We start from the raw sequence: 20,719 nt of genomic DNA on the forward strand, positions 1-20,719 counted from the left end.
GGTAGATTTATTTCCGGCGAAATTGTTTACTTCGTTGCTTTTACCGTCAATGATAAGCTATCTCTTTTTGGTTTGGGTGCCGACACTCTTTCTTTTTTTTTCTCACGATAATACGGAAAAAGACGTTAATGTAACATGAAATTCGATATCCCGTTTTTTGATACTAAATGTGAGTCAGATGAGCATGGCTGTGACCAATATTTATAATCTGTGAATGATGGAGCAATGTGGTTCATCATGAACGATTAGATGATAAGAATGGTTCATAATTCCGTGTCGTATTGCTTAATGATATCTTATAATGTATAAATAAATTCACGATAATACTTATTGATGATAATGCAAACTACATATTTTATTCTAAAGTCTCGAATCCTCAAAACTTAAAATGTTTAGTTTCTAGAGCTATACATCTTCAAAATTCAATCTTCAACATTTTTATTATTAGAAATTCTGTTTAAAATGTATATTTCCAGTTTGGCAAAGTTTTGAAATCTCAATCTGTTGGATCCAAAATTTAATTTAACTTGAGGTTCAATCTAAGATCTAATTTAAATTCCAAAATCTAAAATTTCTATTCAGAAAAGACTGAAGAGCTTTTATCGCCTAGATTTTTAAATAGTCAAGCAAAGCTAATTTGTCATACGTCTAATTTACTATTGGACTGGCTCCAACGTGATATACTTGCCCTACTTTGGCCTTCTTCCAACAATTCAATGGTAAACATTCTACTATCCAAAGATCTCGACAACCCAGCCCGTGCGGCACTCTATTTACTAGCACCTGCACATTCCATAAATTACTCCGATAGTCTGCCGCACTCTCCAAATAAACTCAGGATCTTGATCCAAGATTGTTTACGTTCTTCTTTTCTGATCGCCAGCCAATATCTCCGCCGATGGCAAGACTCAACTGCAGATCGTCTGCCAACCTGAACAACAGCATCGAGCTCGCTACCAAACAGAGGGCTCACGAGGGGCTGTGAAGGACCGCAGTGGAAATGGGTTTCCTATCGTCCAACTGATCGGTTACGATAAACCAGCGACGCTGCAGGTGTTCATTGGCACCGATCTAGGTCGGGTGGCACCTCACATGTTCTATCAGGCTTGCCGAGTAAGCGGGAAAAACTCGACACCTTGCATTGAGCGGAAGATTGATGGCACGATCGTGATAGAGATTGATATGGATCCTGCCAAAGACGTCACCTGCGACTGCGTGGGGATCCTGAAGGAGCGTAATGTTGATGTGGAGCATAGATTTCCTCAGGAGACCGGGCTCCTCCAGGGAAGAAACAAGAAAAAATCCACGCGATGCCGCATGGTCTTCCGCACAACCATCACGCATAGCGATGGGACTACGGAAACATTGCAAGTCTGCTCGCAGCCGATAGTCTGCAGTGAGTTGATCGAAATAGTAGAAATCGATTGGTTATTGTAATTTTAATTTTAAATTTATAAATTCTAATTTTAAACAGTAGACAAAAGAAAGACCATGCAACAAGACTAAGAAAAAAAAGATTGGTTGGAGTTATAAATTGAATCGTATTCCGATTTATAGTCAAGAATGCTCACAGATTATTCATATTTTTTTCCATCATCAAACTTGATGTGTTTATAGCTCAACCACCTGGAATTCCGGAGATCTGCAAGAAGTCCCTAACGTCCTGTCCGTGCACCGGTGGACTAGAGCTCATTATTCTGGGTAAAAACTTTTTAAAGGACACTCGTGTAGTCTTTCAATTGGACAACGATGACCTATCGAGTAGCCTGGAACCGCATTGGGAATGTACCGTGCTGCCAGACAAGGAGTATCTGCATCCGGCGCATCTGGTATGCGTCGTACCAGCTTACCGCAGGCAGGATTTGTCACCTACGGAGACTGTCAGCTTGAAACTGTACGCCGTGTCTTCCGGGAAGACGAGCGAACCACATACTTTTCTTTACACGGCTGCTTCTACCCCGCCGCAGCCGTCCATAGGCAAAGTCGAATCCCTCTCTCCACCGTTAACGAATGGCGACCTGGTCACGTCTTCTGCCACGTCGCTGGCCACAGGCGTAGCATCCAGCAGTAAGTTTCGTCGTGAATCAGTAAACATTAATCTTGCCGAATCTTATCTTTGTTAGCAGAATGATATCGCATTCGCTAAATGATTGCTTAAATCTTTCGATTATTAAGTAACTACATCCTTCAATTGCTTCAATTGTATTTTTGAATTGTTAGATTTTTTCTTTTTAATCCAAATTTCTTAAATTTTACATCTTTAAGTCTGAAATTTTAGATTCTTATATTTCTACATGTTAATTATATTTCTAAATCCTTAATTTTCCATAACTCTCTATTTTTTAAATATATTTGCCTTTATATTTAATTACCAAATATTGTTTTAAAAACAAAGCACTTTTCTTTAATATCCACTAGCTCTAATTACGCAAGCAGCCGCGGGGCCAGCGAGCTTTTTAACGAATCCTCAGGCTCAATCGCAGCAAACTACCTCTTCAGAAACTCTGAAGAACGACCCCAGTCCACCGCCAGCAGCGGAAACATCCCAGGTGACTCCTGTGATGATGTGGACCTCACAGTCCTCCAACTGCCATCCGAACTCACCTCCTGATGTTATGATGCCGCCTCCAGCGCTTGTGACAAACCCTCTGATGAGCCGACGATCCTCGTCGAACCTTCAGTTGATCCTGCCAGACAACTTGAAGACAGAAGTGCTAGATGAAAATAGCGAAAACAGTATGCTGAGCGAGAACAGCATGCAGAGCAATCCGGCACCGACAACGGCCGCGAATCCATCGACGACAGTCACTTCTCCTCTTCAGCAGCTGATCAATGAGAACTCGAGGGAGACTGCATCATCGCAAGCTGACATCATCAGAACTGTCGCAACAGCTGGTAACAGTCCTGTGCAAGAGGCAGTGAGCGGTCTTCTCGGAGTAGTCGATTTGATACGCAATCCGCTATCACTGGTGACTGCACATCATCCAACTTCATTCGGAGGTGGGTATAGCGTAGGTTCGAACAATGCTTTATTCAACAGAGTACAAGATAGTCGATGAAGTCAATCAAATTCCAATTATTTTATTTTCGATTGGTAAAGTCTTCAGCTTGCAGTTTTAATTGCGAAATTAAATTGAATATTGTTTTTTATTATTAATTATAGGCATGCACGAGCCAGCTCAGGTGCAAGTCCTCAGTCCTCATCATCTCAAGGATGCCAATAGTGTCTTGCCAACGGAGAACAACTCTAATGGCGCTACGCTTCAGGGTGCTGGCGTGATGGATCTTTGCATGAAGCATCACCAATCAGATTTTGATACATTATCAACTTACACTGGTGCTTCCGGGACGCAACCGCTATCAGCGCCGAGCAGTCACGTAGTAGAGAAGTACCTGAATCATATGGAGTCCTCGGTGGCCACCAGCGAGGAGCCCGATAATCCAGAAAACGAATTCGCCATTCAGCAGCAGCGAGCCTCCATTATTTCCGGAGGTGCTCAGCAACCGACAGCTCCTCCGGTAATTCTGGGCAATACAGGTACGATGACAAACAGTTTTGCCTTTTATTACTTAGGCAAAACCACGGTTACTATTTGTAATCCTAAAAATCATATAAGTAAAAATAATTAAAAATGAAGGATTTATAAATTGTTAACACTTCTTGGGATAATATAACAATTGGTATATTATATAACGTAAAAGAAAATAAATAATTAAAAATAATTAAAAATATTTAATATAGATATTTAATATACATATATCACTTTTAGGACAAAATCCAGTGAAATTGGACGCCTTAGTAAATTCTGCAGCTGAACAAATGGTCTCCCCGTTGCGCTCGGTAAACCCTAATCCCACTGCGATGTTGAGCCACGTGACAACGGAACACGAGACGATCGGCAGCGGTCAGCAGACCAGAGCCAGCCCACCGATTCCAGTGAAAACGATGCTGCTGGAAGCGTTGATTCCATCGCAAACTGTGCAGCCACTGGCAACTGCTACAGGTGCGCCTGCGGTACCGCCAGCGACAGTACCTACGACAACGGTGGAGCAAACAGGGGAGCTGCTGACTACTATTAATGCGGCACTATTACCACAACTGCCAGAAACGCAGGTCAATGCAGCAACTGCTACGTCGAATTCTTCGGTAATTACGGAATTCCATTGTTTATGTAAGAATATTAGATAAAATATGAAGAATTGGATAGAGAAATTAAAATGTGAATTAAATTAAATTAAATAAATAAGCAATAAACAAGAATTTTTCTCCATCTTCTCAGGTTGCTGGCAACGCAATACCGGCAGTCGCAGCGGATCACATGCAGCAGCAAATTCAGGCACTAACACAACAAGATGTGGTCGCAATGCAGCAACAAGTACAGCAGGTGGAGCAAGTAGTGGCACAAGCGCAACAGCAGGTCGAGCAAGTCGTTGCGCAAGTGCATCAACAGGCAGTCCAAGCTGTGAAACAAGCTCAGCAGCAAGTGGTTCATCAAGTCGTGCAGCATGCTCAAGTAGTGCAGCAAGCTGTACACCAAGTGCAAGCTGTGCAGCAAGGCCAAGGGCCTCACGTGGTGAAGCAAGCTATGCAGCAAGTGACTGAAGAAGTGGTGCAACATGCGGTGCAGCAAGCAACACAAGAAGTAGTGCAACAGGTGATTTTACCTACTTTTCCTTTTAATTTATAATAAAAATAAATTGTATTATATAGACTTTTAAATGTTTCAACTCTCTGGAGTTACGAAATTTTTATATATAAACTAAACAGCTTGGAGTTTTTACAACTTTTACAACCAAACTTTCAAAATCTCCAAATTATTTACCATTATTTGTAATAAGACTTTTAAATCAGTTGCAATAAAACTTGACAATAAATATTTCAGGTTCAAGCGGTGCAGCAAGCTGTTCAGCAGGTTCAAGCAGCCCAGGCTATGCAGCAGGCTGTTCAGCAAGACATCGGTTCCATGTTGAATCAGCCGGCCGGCTTTGTAGCTGAAGCAAGCTCCGCCCTCGCCAGTGGGGCTGCCCAGGAACCCTCTCAACGTAATTTAACCAATGCAGCGGAGCAAGCCATCAATAACGTGATAGCCAACGCTACGAAGGCCATCATCAACAATCGGCCGATTACCACTACCACCGCTCACGCGATCATCGCCACGAAGAATATTCTGAACAGTGTAGCGACTCAGAGCGCGCAATTGATGAACAACGCGATGGAAGGGATTTTACCGAAGTCTCCCTCAGCGCCGAACAATATTGTCGAGCAGGTTGCCAGCAAATCACCGACAGTCGCGCTGCCAGTCACTCCGAACCGCCAGGCTGTGAACGCCCCGATTCCCAATCCCGCTGCAGCCAGCGCGGCCAACAGGAAACCGGAGGACGGAATGCTGCCTCAAGAGCTCACCTCCATGTCGGAACACGATCTCCTGAGTTACATCAATCCTAGCTGCTTCGAACAACTTCCGCAAAGTGGATTCCTCTTGTAGTACTTCCGCGTATCTCGCGAGAGACGGAAGGATGATTTTCAGTGATGGTTTTGTTCTGAATGACGCGGAAGTCGTTAAAGCCCATCTTCGTATTTTGTATTTGAACTTTGCTCGCATCTCGCACGTTGCATTGAGTTTTTTTTAGAGTCGCATATGATTGCAATTAGTTAAATGTAGAATACGAAGATTCGGGAACGCTCGAACAATTAGAATGTCTATTATGTGGACGTTACGACCAAGTCTCTTGGGACATCTGCATTATCTGATGTCTATTACTATTCAGGATTAATCTTGAGAGATCAAGATCACTCGATGCTGACGATTCTGTGCCACATTTGTAACACGATGAAAACACTCTTGCAAGAGGAAAAGACAGAAGTACTGCGTCAACTTTGAGGCTCAGCAAATCTCTAGATTCTTTTTAGTTCTTAAACCGTGAAGCGTGTGGATTTCTTTAAATATCTAATGTATTCTTTCGTAGTTTTAGACTCGAATTTTTTTTATCTCTTTGGAGTTTGGTCTTTGATTTGTAATTATCTTAATTGTAATTTTCCTTAATAATTAATCAATTCTTAATTTAATTAATAACTTGTAATTAATAACTCGTTTTATGCGCTTGTAAAATTTGCGAGTCATTATATAGTTTCTTATTCGAAGCGTTGTAACAAATTGTTTCACAGCTCAAAGTTTTCGGAGATACTTCTGGATCATTTTATGATTCACGAAGGAGAAATAAGTCCGCAGTAGCAACAGCAGCAGCTCGTAACGGATCAAGAATCATTAACGCTTAAGTATAAGACGGGCGCATAAGAAAGCGCGACAGTTCAGATATTTTTCTCTTTCATCTCTCCTTTCTTATACGTTTTATCGTTTTTGAATGATCAATTCTACTGACAATTCATTATTTATCTCCAGCGACGCCTCTCGACAAGTAATAGGTGCCTTCAAACGTCGCAAACTATATTGAGTCCTATTTTGATCTATCCTAGATCCCCTTTTATTTGAAGGATTTTCAGAAGAATGACGCAAATAACGCGAAAATAATTCGCTCTTTTGAATATTCAGCTAATTAATTAATCTTTAAACACACCTCAAATGTGAAACCAAACATTTAACGTCGGGGTCCAGTGGTAGCGTTGTAGGATTAATTAATCAGTAGTTTGGTATCTATGAAAGAGTTATTGATTATGCTCTTGTTGTTATTATTATTATTGACTTGATTTCATTACAGAAAAATACATCATCTTGTCGCTGTAGTTTCCATACACTTCTCAAGTATGTTTCATATACATACATATATATATATATATATATATAGAATATGTATATTGTTCAGTAATTGAAGTTTTTTTGTTTTCTTCTCTTTTGTTATTTAGTATATGGATGATAATAATTGGATCACATATATATATATATGTGATTGTGTTAATGTTTATTATTAATTGATAGAAGAATAAAAATGACGGAGCGAGAGAGAGAGAGTGAGATCATGTTGTATGTTGAGAGAAATAGTATATAAAAATATATATATATATAAATATATATTTTTTACGTTTATCCAAAGAGAGAGTAGAGGGGCGAAACTAAGTAAAAAAAGTGAGCTTATTAAGGATATATGTCCATACAATTACTACATGTATATGCTGGATATAACTAAAGTGTATCGCGAAATTTCGACAGCTGCTACAGTTTCTTTTATAGATCCTCGAATTCTAAGAAATATAAATTTTGATTTTTTCGGTCTCGCGATCCTTCAGATCGACAAGTGCCTAAGTCTTCAGATTTTTGCATTTTCGAGTTTCCAAATCCTTTAAAACTTTGCACCCTCAAATTTCTGAATTTTTCTCTTGGAAAAAATTCCCAAACGGATATTCAAGTTTTTCAAGGTTACTGAATTCGTTACTGGGTCTTGCGGACGCTCTAGGTGCTGGAAAATTCTGAAACCACCGATAATCTAAAGCTCTCATATCTCGATGCTTTGCATCTTAGTGATATCTCGCGTACCTATATCTCGCGACATCGAATTTTTTCGGGATAGTTCCCTGCATGTTCAAGACGAGGGGTGCTAATATTCGTCAAGATTACGTAGCTAGTAGTAGGAGAAACAGACAGAGAGAAAGAGAGATTTTATAATGAAAAATATAAAGAAACATTTATTGTCGCGACAACACATGTCTTAGCCAAGTATATACACGTATATACATATATATATTATAAATATATTTTATATTGATCGTTGTGTGTGTAATGTGTCGCACGCGATGATTAATGGTCTGCCTAAACAGGGAAGATGTGTACCACTTGCGATATATACCTCGTGAAAATGTCTACTTATAAAACGTCTACTCTTCTCGCTGTACGCACATCAATGATAACAGCTATCAGCCTAACTTTGACAAAAATTCGTAACAATGTATCATTATTTACTCCTGTGAGTTGAATAAATGTTTCACAATGACATTCGTTGCCTGCTGCTGGCCGCGTAATATTTACCTGCTTCTTTTTTTTAAATTCATATCAACGATTTAAAGTGGAATTCTCCTCGTTTTGAATTCTTCTGAAATTTGGAGATATAGAATTGAGATTTTTTTAAAATGTAGATTTAAATGTAGATTTGAGTTTATAATTAAAAATTCAAATCTTAACAGATCTTGTAGAAGATGTTACGGAGTTCTTCATGTTGAGATCTTGAATTAATTCTTTGACTGCTATAGCTGACGATTGTCACACTTATAGTGATTGTTTGCTGGGTATTGTCATCGTCTTTAGGTGTTTGATCTTTTTCTTGGCACTTGAAGATAATCTTGACAATTTGCATATAAAACGACGGCTGTCAACTCGATGATACACAGCGCAAGTTGCTTTCGGATCGCCCGCAGTCAAAGGATTAAGATTCCTCTCCTTTCATATTTACAATTTTTATAATTCTGAAATTTGCATACACTGCTTCTTAAAATATCAAGCTATACATCTGATAAAGCTTTAATTACAGTTATCTCAAACATGTAAATATGCAAGTTTTATTTTCTAAAAATTAGTTTTTCGTCTATCATGTATATTCACATTATAGTTTGCCTTTAACTCTCCACCAGCCTCCAGTTTTTTCCTCTTGTGCTTTCCCCTCTTTTTGCAACTTGCGAAGATGGAGTCCCACGGTATATGCCGCAACTAGCCACAGGTTCTCTGGGGTTTCCTACGGAATTTGTAATATTTTTTTCTTCATTTCAGATATTAATTCCTTTAAAAAACAAATATTATAAAAATCGTCTCTTTAGTTTCACCTAAAAACGTATCTTGAAAAGCATGTATATTATTGTTAACAACTCTTAAGTTAAATTAAGTTTCACTTAATGAATTCTTTTTAACAAAAAGATTAAAGAGTCAGTTTGCATTTCCTAATCTCAAAGATAATCGATTCTACATAATATTTGTAGTTAAAATTGAACTATTTAATTTCTACAAGAAAATTAGTCATCTTAATTAATATCATCCTTATTGCTTACTTTGTACAGCTGCTTGACGATGTCCATCTCCGTCAACGGCTTGTCATTCTGCTCATCTAGCATCCGCAGAATTTCATCTTCTCTCTGCTGCCTGTGATTGATATAAAATTGTACGCGTGGCGCAGGGTCGTCTATGACCGGTCCATGACCTGGATAAATCATCTTGGGCTCCATCTTTAAAATCTCCTTCAGCGATAGCATGTATTCGTGGAGATCCTCGAAGACTGCCGTGCCCTCTCCGAGGATGCAGTCGCCACTGAACAGGATATTTTCCTCCTGCAGCAACAGACAGGCATGATCGGTAGTGTGTCCCGGTGTGTATTTCACTTGGAGTTTCGCTCCCTCGACTTCCACCACTTGCTCGTCCTTCAGGGGTTCCCACTGGACGGACGTCTCATCGTCCGACCTGTCCTGATCGGTCTGTGATCGTGGCAGCTTCCACACGATTGGCGATTCAGCCGTGGGAAATAATTCCTTCAGCAAGTTTTGCACAGGCTTCACTCCACCGATGTGATCATGGTGCCAATGAGTAATCACCACGTGCTGGATAGTTGCGTTCTCTTCAGTCAACACATTGTTCAAGACCTTTATGTAAGCGTCCGCTGTTTTTTTTTCCCCGGTATCAACCAATACGCGTCTGTATACCAATGAATAATTTGTTCATTAAAAAAGGACTTCGCTTTCATCGAGTAAAAAATATTGAATATTTATTCAACTTGTATTTTATTGTTTTCTTATTTTTATGTCATTAGTGAATTAAAAAGAGTTTATAAAGACAGTAATAGTTCAATTATTTCAAGACGTGTTGTAAAAAGATTTTTTAATAGAAGATTATTATTATTTTATCTTATTCTTGACATTTAAAAATTATATATTCAGTGACGCATGCGCGCAACGTTACATGCATGAATACATGCTGGATGATACTTCTAACCTACAAAAAAAAACCTGTCACCATAAAACTGTATTTATATGAAAAAAAGATATATCTTATATCTTCCAGAATTCTAAACGAATTTCTTAGACAACTCTCAAATTTAGCTGTTCGATTACAGGTGACACACTGTTTAACCTAAAATATTTCCAATTAAAATATTAATTTGTATCACATTAATAATGCATTGACAATTGCATAACATGACGAAACAACAGTTTAGTTGGTAGTTTTTATCTTTTTTTAGGATACATCAGTATAAATAACTCTTGAAAACGTCAAGTCATGAGAAACGTCATGAAGGTAAAAAGTTGTCTGCTAATTGGTACTTGTCACCTGTGTCCTGTGCCCACGAGGTAAGTGTTGGTTCCTTGCAATGTCATCTTTCCAGGGTTGCATCCCAAAATACGAATTACTTGGCTGGACAGCCTTGCTACCGGTGGCAAATTCGTTAAAGACGTCATAATAACTTCTACTTTGTTCACTTGCAAGATATTTACTAGGAGGAGCAAGAAGACCAGACGCACTTTGGATCCGGTTGCACGTTCGTGTATCATACGTTATCTTTAGCCGATGCTGACAGAATGACAAGTATTTACTACATTTTTGTATTTTGCATTGTTCAATGGGTAATAAAGAGTACGGTCCACTTAGCGCTGGAAATGCTTCAGAACATTTTCTATCTTTTTCTTCTTTGAAATAAAAAGAGATGCAAAGTGGTTTCGAAGCATTTGCAACGCCAAGTGGACTGCACGCAGCTCGCGCTCAGGCTCCGGGGTAATGGGGGTTGCCATTCTGTAGGCGTCGGTGATCTTGATAAAAGGGTTGCGATGATACAGGCGCCTAGGCAAAAAGCTAGTTTCCATCTTCGTAGGTGCAAAGAGATCTGCTGGGGATCTTTATTATCCTTTGGCTGCAAAATGAGACGATAAAAGTGCATGTTGGATGAAACGTAATTCCATTTCTAAGTAGTACAACTTAGTGACGGTGAAAAGAACTTTCTATTTTCACGTAGCGAGATTGAAACTGATTGAATACAATTTGCAAGTTGCATTTGCAAGTAACATATTATTTAATATATGAAGGGATCGATAGAAAATTGCATTATGCCATAGTCTTCATTCTGAAAATTTATTTAAAATAAATAACAATGATTTATAGTCATATCGACGGTTTTATCTGCTACGAATAAAAAGTTATTTATGGTTGGTAAGGTTTAATAACAATTAATTAATAGAATTATGCCTACCGCGCAAGGTGGCGCTTCGTGTACCTCATTTCAGAACGTCATATTCGCACGTGGATTGAAGAAAGAGATCACGTGCCGCAGATAGCGCATACAATGCGAAAGTATATGGTGTTAGAACTTGATGCAGTGACATAAATTGTGTTTATAAATTGCAAATAAAAAATTGAACGTTTTCTTTTCATGAATTTAATCGCTGTATCGTAAAAGATATCTTCTATCTCTCTATTAATATTACATTACATAAATAATTTCCAATATTTTTAAATTCATGCAGTGATAAACTTCGTAAAAAACAGCTATGGAATTTATTGAATTTGGAGTATGTGTATGTGTGTCATAAAGAAGTAAATAAAAATTATATTTATTATAATATTGTAAAGTCTATGATATGTAGTAGTAATAATAGTAATATATATCCGTAAAATGAGATGCTGAAGAAACTTGAGTCCTTCAAGATTCGAATTTTTATCTTTCTTTAAATCTTCGTTCTTTTCTCTCTCAAGGCTTAAATATACATATGAATATAATTATTTTTTAAGCGCAGCAAAAACAAAGAGATGTAGACAATAAAAAGTACTGGCAGTATATATGGCTGCGTATACATTACGTTCGAAACGTGACTAATCACGGTATCGTTAATTCTTCGCTGTGCAAGGGGCTGCGCAAATCGTTTCGTCATTGTATTCATAACACTTACAGAACGGTGAACGGTGCAACGCGAGCTCGCTCCGTATCAAATGCGTTCCAATGCGGAATTCTATGCTCGTAGCTATATATGTTTGCAGCACGGAGAGAGATTACGGTATAGAAAACTATTTCTGCAGAATGAACCTAACGTTTGGTCATCATCTAAAATAGTAATTTAATATTACTATTTTTTTATTTACAAAGTCTAACTTCGTGATTTCGTGAATCAGAAAAGATATGTATAGTAAGCTCGCGCATTAATTAAATTTTCTATGTAGAAAATTATTTCATAATGTATATCAATTTCTTCTCGTTGTAAGTGTATTTTAAATATAATATTCAAGTTGAAGAACGAGCATATTTTAATTCTATACGATAAATTAACTAAATAAGCAATACTGGCAGCAGACACGATGTTAATGGCGTTCGAAGAGCCGACTAAGTACACAATCTTGATTAGGATTTAGTTTTTATTTGCATGCGTGCGATTTTGGTTTTATCATATGTGCGTAAGTTTCGCCACGCTGACCTACTAACACGTTTATCTACGGACCATTCGATCGATCGATTAGCCCTATCAGAACGACCCTAAAAATCGATGCCCCGACACACGTGATCCGTTCCGGCAAAAAACTGTCGCTCGTGATTTACGATCATAATAAGTGCGTCATTGCCTAAACAGCAATAATTGCCTCGCGAATTATTTCATGCGACGCCGTGTCAACGAAAACATCGATTGCCATCGTCTCTGAATGAAAGCGCGATATGTATAGGATACGGCACGCGTTTCAAAGCCGGATTTCCGTTCAGCGCGCATTGCTATTCAATGATTACACGATGAAACCGAAGAGGCACGCATATTCGTGGCAGATTGTTTTGATTTTGTCTAAATTTAAATTTCAATGATTATTAAACATTATATAGCGCTATATCATGTTATCATTTCATATGCTATAAATTAATAATTACCGCAGGTTTTTTAATGTAAGCGCATCGATCAGCTTACATTCCTGATCTTAGAGCTTTACGATGATCCCAACACTCTCGATATATTTTCGCAGCAATTCTTGACGATCGAATTATTCTAGCTATGTCGTTCAAACATTTCGGCAATATCATAAGGACTCGCGCACTATATTCCCGCGGCCTGATATTCGCCTTCAAAACAAGATCAACGACACTTTTGCGCATCGGCATTAACTCGCAGATAGCGGCCACGAAGTGTCGAGGAGGCCGCACTCGACGATCAACGATCACGAGCCCGACGGCTGATTCGCGGTCGCTGCGCGATTGCTTCCACAGGCCGAGACACAATGATAAGCAGTAACGAGATATGGGGTATCCAGAAATAAACGAACAGCTTATTTTGGAATAGACACACAGGTCGCCGACTTGCGCCGGATCGCCGTGGATGCTATCATCCCCCCGAAAGGATGATAACGGGAGTACACCAATTAACATTGATCGCGATTCTATGTCACGGTGTACTTGACACGGTGATTTGTGGCAATCATCCACATGATTCTCCTAAACGGTCCTCCTGTGCCCGAGACTGTAAACAGCTTTTCCTGCTTTCGAGAGACAAAAATGAAAATAGCAATTTACGAGAGATAGAGACTAGTAATTGAACAATGAGGCACCTGATAAATTGCTCCGCCTTTGTTCGATAGTACAGAGGAGAATCCCCTATTATGATATGCTCCTAATATGAGATAGTGGAGTTTCTGCTAAACTAGTGAGCACCATCTGTTAATTCCACCATGATCTTATTACTCTTGGTGTAAAATGTATTTAGTGAAAAATTCATTGTTCGTTATTGCGTTTAGCCTTTGCAAGAAAAGGTTTGTGAAATTGTGAACATGTCAAAGGAACTTAAGGTAAGTCTTTAAACCTTGTTTATTACATAATAACGAAATGGTTGGCAATAAATTCAGTATGCAATGATAGAGTAGAATCGTAGTAACAGGAAAATACTCGATTTGTTCAATTGCTTAATTGTAGAGGTTAGATTTCATGATCGCGGAACCGCTAGGCGTGTGACTCGTGTAACGAGATATTCAGGGTACTCTTAATATGAGATAATTATTGCTCGAATATGAAGATTATGTAGTGTAATAAAAAGAAAGATAATACTACGTTAAGGTTAAAGAAAAGTTAATACGAATTTATATTACGAATTTTTGTGTATTTAATTTTTATAGAATCTGACTATGGAGATTAGAGAAACGAGGAAGCGTCGACAGTGGAATCGTGAAGATTTGGCGAAGGCTGTGGCAGCAGTATTTTTATAAAAATATCTAATAAAGTTTTTCACTTGCAATACTGATGTATTTTGCACTTTTAACACCGATTTCTCGAGGTATCTTATATTAGGAGCATACTTTCGCGATCTTGCGTAAAGCTCTTTTTTCAAATTTTTTTAATTTTCAGAAAAAATAATATTTAAATTAGATGTTTCATTTCACCAACCTAAGCTTATTAAATTCTCTTCAAGATAACGTATTACATTTTTAAATTCTGCCTATAGATTTCCTAACATTCGGCAAAATCGATATGGTATCTCATAATCGGGGACTTTCCTCTACCTAAAATTTCTATGAGATTCTGAAAGCATCAATGATAATTAAGCTATTAAGTTATGTTATACCTAGATAATGTTAACGTTACGTTGATGAAATTAAGGCTAAAAGTTGCTAACGAACGTGAGCGAACTTGGCGTTGGCCTAATACGATTATTGCATTACCGAGCCATTGTGTGCATTCGTATGCATGGAAAAGAGACTTTATTGGGCAGCGTGGGATTTCCCCATACACATGTGTACGAAGAACGAATAAACCATCTTACAAAGTGGGCGGCTGATATATTTAACGCTATCGTCGAAGGATTTTCTGCGTCATTTCTTCGTGAGACGGAAATCACGGGCATTTTGCATTTTCATGTTTAGTTGCGCAGTCACCAGTCTCTTAACTTAGTTGTGTTGTTTTTAAGGATATAATAATTTGTATCTGAAACTGAGACAAAGTTTTTTAATGTGTATATTTGTAATTTTTGTGAATTACATTAAATTTTTTAAATATGTTTGTCGCCTACAAGCAAGCGGCAATAAGAGTTCGTTCTTTGAAATGGAATTTACTGCATAATTTCAACAAAAAACTGCTTTTGAATTATTTTTTGCATATTGAAATACATTGTAAAGACATATGTTGATTATACTTTGCAATTATCGAATATACCCAACGCACTCAACATGGATGGACAAACATGTCCATCACCGAATTTATTATCGTCAATTACGAAGAGAAGAACGATGATAGAATCAATCGGCGGAGCAATTTATCAGGTGCCTCATTGTTCAATTACTAGTCTCTATCTCTCGTAAATTGCTATTTTCATTTTTGTCTCTCGAAAGCAGGAAAAGCGATAAATGATTATCGATTACCGAGATATTGGAGATAAGAATAACTATATTTTTTTAATATCGAGATGATAAAGATTACTTTTATTACTGATCTTTCTAATATTCAAATGGTCAGCCGTTTTTGATTCTATCATCGTTCTTCTCTTCGTAATTGACGATAATAAATTCGGTGATGGACATGTTTTGCAATAGCAGTGAGAATGCGTGGCATATTTCAGTACGTACACGTTTTTTCGATGCGTCATTGTTTTGTCGCTACGCGACTGGCAGAACAATACGTTCTTACTTCGCCATTAAATGCTTCTACGGATCGTAAATCTGGGAATGGGAACTCGTGTGGGCTCTTTTTGGCACTCGTCGAAGCCGATTGCAGCGGATGCGGGTGTGTCGCTGCGGCGTAGGAGTCATCGGCAGAGAAGCCCGAATAAGAAAAAGAAACTTGAGCGCACAGTACGCCGTAAGTTAAAAAATAATAATAAATCTCAAAGTGGATCAGATTGAAAAAAATATTGTGATTAGTTGATTCCTCTATTGCCCACATTTTTTAATACATTTTCGCACTAAATAAAACTAAGATGAAATAGAAGAACGAGAAGAAAAAGAAATAAGAAAGCTTATTCGATATCTTAAAAATGCATCTTACAAAGGACAAATGCAATCAAGCAATTATAAATTTAAAATATATTATTAAATCTAATGGGTCATGCAATTTAATTAATATAAAAAAATATATTTTTTTCAAAACAACATAAATATAAAAATAATATTACAAATTACGACTATGGTGGGTACAACAAAATATATAATATAATGACATGGAGTAATAAAATATATATGATATGCAATCTTTACGAAACGACGTAGCTTGACGTAGAACAGGTCATTGCGTCCGCACAAATAAAAAGCAGCGGGAAGCGAGGCAGAAAAACACAGAGAGTACGCGCGTGTGTATTTGTGGGAGAATAAGTTTACGGTAAAGGATGAAGAGGTCCACGAAGAATAGACGAGGCCGTCGCACGGCGTGCGAATGAAGAAAGAAGATGATGGATCTTGAAGGCTCGGCGGAGCGAGACCGACGTACGCCGGCGAGGGTGGGAGGCCGCGAGCTGCATGACGCTTGGGGCGCGCCGTGACGCCATGACGTATCGACCGCGTTCGCCACGCGCGCTGACGTCACGATCACGGCCCGAGTCAGACTGGGAGCACGTGAACAGCACGCCCGCGATCACGCGGTCGCGGGCTGACCGGGGCGCGCTGATTGGCCGGCCGCCGACGAGCCCCTCGCCGTGATTGGCCGCGCCCGCGCGTGCCGCGTGATCACGCACACATGCAGTGGGCGCGGGTCGGCGCGTCCCGACTCGGCGCCGACCGAGCCCGAGAGAGCTTCATTGCGCCGCGAGACGTCCGACCGTCGCGCGCGGTCTCGCTGCTCCACTTTTGCCGAGGAAGGCTCGGCGCGTGTACGTACGCCCGTCAGTTTTTTCCGCTTCTCTCGCTACTTTGAGCGGAGCGCCTCTTTTCCTTTTTTTTTTTTCTTACCAAACTGTCCGTGTTCCGCACGAATATGGACACCAACCAGGCACCTCTTTCGCCACCGGCCTCGCCCCAGCTCAAACACGTAAGTGGCAAAATTAAATATACCGCCACAACATCGCCCGTCGTTGCCCGCGAAACTTAAACGTCCTTCGTGAGTTTGATTCCGTAATATGTTTCGAGGTTTGTTTCCTGCGTTCTTGTTTGCGGACATATCATCCTTTTCGTGACCAATCGTGATAAAATTCGAATTTTTAATCGGTGATGTCAGAAATAACAAGTTACAAAACGAAGAATTTCTATCGCATTTTATTTCTCGAGTTTTAATCACGTTTTTGATAAAACTGATTCTAACGTTCCTCGTTTTATTATTAACTGTATATTTCGATATATACTTGAAGTTAACGTTCTAGTGAAGTCAAGTTTACTTTTTGAAAGTTTACTGAATTAATTGAAAAACAAATACTTTGAAAAACGCAACTACGCTAAAATATAAAATCTTTGAAGGATATATACAATAATTTAATTTATAATTAATTTATAGTTTATAGATAAACAATCTTCACGATAGAAACATGTATTCATGTGTACAAATTTTGTCGGAAATGTCTTTTAATTTTTCCTAAACTACATCCTATTTTAATATTTTACCGCATCTCAGATTGATTAATTCTGTCTAATAGACGTCAAACACAATCGATAGCATTAGACAATGCTTTTTAGTCAAGTGCTAAAATACATGATGCACTCATGCTTTCCTTTATTTCGCAGATGGAACCGTTATCGTTCAGCGTCGCGGCTCTGTTGGGCGAGAGGCTTTCAAACAAATCGGGCAAACCCGAGCGGAAGGAAGAGGAAGATGCAAGTACTCGTCCCGCCCTGCCACCTACTCCACAGCCTTCCGACTCGGAGGAGGACGAACCACCCCGAAAGCGACGATGCGTCGAACAATGCGAGCTGGCGAAGGTAAACAAAGTAAATAGTCTTATCGACAGGCAACTCCGCTACGTACTTTCTCCCTCCTCATCTCCCTTTCTCCTTCCGTCTCCATTTCCCTTCGATTTCTCTTCTCGACTTAATCGACTGGCACGAAGAGACGTGTTCGGACTTGTTACGATACGACTCCGTCTGAGTGCGCGCCCAACGTCGTTCGCTCTAATGTACGGCCTTTTTATCGTTTGAGTAGGCGTACCTCCTGACGATACTTTTGACCAAAAAAGCGGAGATCGAATTCTGCGGGCAGATGACTCGCAATGTGTAAATCGATAAATCGATGACGTTCTTCAATAGCTTCAATAACTTCTCTTCCAGGCCACTCATTATTTAATGGATCATGAAATACTTCAAATTTCTATCCTGCATCAAAATGTTCTTACGTTAACAATTAACAATTAACAATTTCCGAATAGACTAGAATGTAGAACGTTGCGTTTACGAATTTCCGGCTTAAGGTCGTTTCTGATTTCAGCTGTTGCTAGACGGTACGCCGCCGCCAAGCCCGGAGCCAGCCCGGGTTTCGGTAATAATGCGCGCCAATCGGGACGGCACTTGCAGCCCGGCCAATCTCGCCAGCCCGGCCGTGGCCAGCGTGCGACCGGTACCACGTGACTCGCCCGCGCGACAGCTGCCCAGTCCGCGGGTGATCGCGCGAGCGAGCGCGACTGCTCCAACGGAGAACGTGCTGCGTAATCTAAAATTCAAGATGAGTTTGCGCAAGGAGGAAATTATCGTGAACAACAAGAACACCGACCGTGAGAGCTATCCGCAGCAGCAACCGCAACAACAACCACCGCCGCAGCAGTTACCAAGGTTGCAACCCTTGGCGCCCAAACCCGCGCCGATCGTGGTGGCAGGGTTGTTGGGTTCACCCCTAGTCTTACCACGAACCTCTGCCGGTCCGCTTCTGCTGGTCGCCAGCGCGGCGGCTACCGCGACGACCACGACGAGCGCGACGGGCGCGACGGAGACGCGTCGCCGCGTTTACGAATGCGAGTACCCGGGCTGCGGCAAGAACTACTTCAAGTCGTCGCACCTGAAAGCGCACACGCGCACGCACACCGGGGAACGGCCGTTCCCGTGTCCCTATGAGGACTGCAACCGGCGCTTCTCGCGCAGCGACGAGCTGTCGCGGCACAAGCGTACGCACACGGGCGAGAAGAAGTTCGCCTGCGCCGTTTGCCAGAGGCGGTTCATGAGGAGCGACCACCTGGCGAAGCACGTGAAACGTCACGCCCGGGACAAGTCTTCATCCTCGTCGACCGTCGGTGGTCAGATCACTTCTCACCAGGTGGCCTCGACACCCCTGAGAGTGAGCCTGCTACCGGTATTGGCGCCGCGGCCGATCCACCAGCTGGTACCACCTCAACTGGCAGCTTGAAGACGCGCAGTCGCGACTGGAGTCGCCTGAAACAGTTGTACCGCATGGTCTCCATGTGTGCGCCTTGAAACAAGGCCCCGGATGATTTCCGGCACTGGGGATGAAGGCGGATAGCTTCCTCAGCGGCCGAGTACTAGAAGGATACAGAGTTGCATCCAGAGTACGAGGGAGGCGGAGTCCTCAGCTGATGGAAGTATTTCTTGCTGCTGATGATAGAAAGCTTGCTTCTTAAATACGATAAGAAGCACAAACTGCGGCAGCGAATTAATATCGACGTCGCAAGTCGACGGGATTGCTCGATCGAAGCGATCCGAGTGGACACATATGGTCGCTATTCCGATGGAAGAGAGATCGAGGGTATCAAGTTAAGCGAGTATTGAAGAACGGAGCGAGCCGTACTTAAAGGAACACGAGGCGAAACCACGAGGCGAGGGTGATAAGTCGTCGAGACTTCGTCGTCTGCAAATCGAGTACCTAAGTGTGTCTGTGATCTGTGACACGTGAGAAGGCTAGTGTACTGTTCGGTCGAGAACTTTACTATCGCGAGAGTCATTTGCGAGAATATACTTGCTACGCGCGTTCAGCGCTAAATGTGGTCGTATGCTCTTTAATAGCTCGGAATAAATGCATGGAAGTATGATCACTTGTTGAACGAATCGAGCTCGGATCAAATAGTCACATTATTGCTAAATATGCGCAAATTTTTATTTCTCTAGAAATGATGCGACTCTTCGCCGGTCGGAGATTTTCTTTGCAAACGATGCAAAGATCTACGAGATATTAAAACGTACAAAGAACCGTTGTGGATAATTTTCTTATGCGAGTGTTTCTCTTAGATTTTTCTATTACCTGGCTTACTGTTGAGAGTTACTCTCGGTAAATGGGATTCTCGAGTACATAGCAAGTCTAGGCGCGTTGACCGAGAAACAGAAAAGAGCGAAAGAATATTTATTTATGATAAAATGAGATGATTACGGTTTATGTATAGAACCGTTACGCAAGATGACCGATGCCGACTGCTAATTGTACATATTGAATGTGAGTAATGCAGGGGCGGATTTAGAGGCAAAATCGTCGAAATACCGTTATTTATATAAATATTGTTACCTCCTTCTGCCAGAGTTTATGTAACGTTTCATGTCGCGACTGCATTTATTGTAACTTGAAAAATATTTAAATCCGTCCCTCTGATGATGTATATATGTATATGTATCTCCCATGGCCGAGTAAGGAAACTGTACTTGGCGACATAAGACTTCACTGTATCGTTAAACTGTAAAAATTTTTCTACAATTAAATAAATTGTATACTTTACTTTCGTAAATCACACAAGTACATCTTCTTTCCTGCAAATAGTTTAAGCAAATATTTTATATCCTCATGACACGTTCCCAGCTTTTTAAAATCGGAAAATCTGAAGAACTTTAAAGAAGAAATCGCTCGATTATCATTTGTAGAAAGATCGCATTTTAGATTTTCGTTGTGACGGCTAATGATGAATAGAAATGAAGGACACAGCCGAATTTAAATG

General features: G+C 40.3%; 3 protein-coding genes and 1 long non-coding RNA gene across 8 annotated transcripts in view; 2 read left to right on the plus strand and 2 right to left on the minus strand.

Annotated features, from left to right (window-relative positions):
- Positions 1-7,944, plus strand: part of LOC105279827 (nuclear factor of activated T-cells 5) — a 28,064-nt gene extending 20,120 nt beyond the window's left edge. For both annotated transcript variants that reach the window (XM_011339878.3, XM_011339877.3), the window contains exons 4-10: positions 884-1,396; positions 1,618-2,067; positions 2,419-3,000; positions 3,164-3,538; positions 3,771-4,147; positions 4,281-4,655; positions 4,884-7,944. In XM_011339878.3, the coding sequence (XP_011338180.1) occupies positions 884-1,396; positions 1,618-2,067; positions 2,419-3,000; positions 3,164-3,538; positions 3,771-4,147; positions 4,281-4,655; positions 4,884-5,486 (3,275 nt within the window). In that variant the 3' untranslated portion in view covers positions 5,487-7,944. The remainder of the gene's footprint in view (positions 1-883; positions 1,397-1,617; positions 2,068-2,418; positions 3,001-3,163; positions 3,539-3,770; positions 4,148-4,280; positions 4,656-4,883) is intronic.
- LOC105279826 (endoribonuclease LACTB2) lies at positions 7,617-12,031 on the minus strand. 4 transcript variants are annotated; one of them, XM_011339876.3, is made up of 4 exons: positions 10,260-12,031; positions 8,990-9,626; positions 8,550-8,679; positions 7,617-8,043 (listed from the first exon to the last, which is right to left on the minus strand). In XM_011339876.3, exons 1-3 carry the CDS (start codon positions 10,478-10,480, stop codon positions 8,551-8,553), a joined length of 987 nt encoding a protein of 328 aa, XP_011338178.1. In that variant the 5' UTR covers positions 10,481-12,031; the 3' UTR covers positions 7,617-8,043; position 8,550. The 4 variants fall into 4 exon arrangements, 3 of the variants coding, with proteins under 3 accessions (XP_011338178.1, XP_011338177.1, XP_011338176.1); XM_011339875.3 differs by having other exon boundaries at positions 7,617-8,413; positions 10,260-12,029; XR_894019.3 differs by having other exon boundaries at positions 7,618-8,043; positions 8,133-8,679; positions 10,260-12,028.
- Positions 12,032-14,616: 2,585 nt separating this feature from the next.
- On the minus strand, positions 14,617-16,016 carry LOC105279825. Its single transcript, XR_894018.3, has 2 exons — positions 15,504-16,016; positions 14,617-14,871 (listed from the first exon to the last, which is right to left on the minus strand). It is a non-coding gene; the product is annotated as an uncharacterized LOC105279825 (long non-coding RNA).
- Positions 16,017-16,643: 627 nt separating this feature from the next.
- LOC105279824 (Krueppel-like factor 16) lies at positions 16,644-20,512 on the plus strand. Its single transcript, XM_011339872.3, has 3 exons — positions 16,644-16,896; positions 17,583-17,777; positions 18,280-20,512. The coding sequence occupies exons 1-3, from the start codon at positions 16,843-16,845 to the stop codon at positions 19,186-19,188; spliced, it is 1,158 nt and encodes a 385-aa protein (XP_011338174.1). The 5' UTR covers positions 16,644-16,842; the 3' UTR covers positions 19,189-20,512.
- The last annotated feature ends 207 nt before the right edge of the window (positions 20,513-20,719 follow it).

Source organism: Ooceraea biroi, chromosome 7 (assembly GCF_003672135.1).
Source record: "Ooceraea biroi isolate clonal line C1 chromosome 7, Obir_v5.4, whole genome shotgun sequence".
NCBI lineage: Eukaryota > Metazoa > Arthropoda > Insecta > Hymenoptera > Formicidae > Ooceraea > Ooceraea biroi.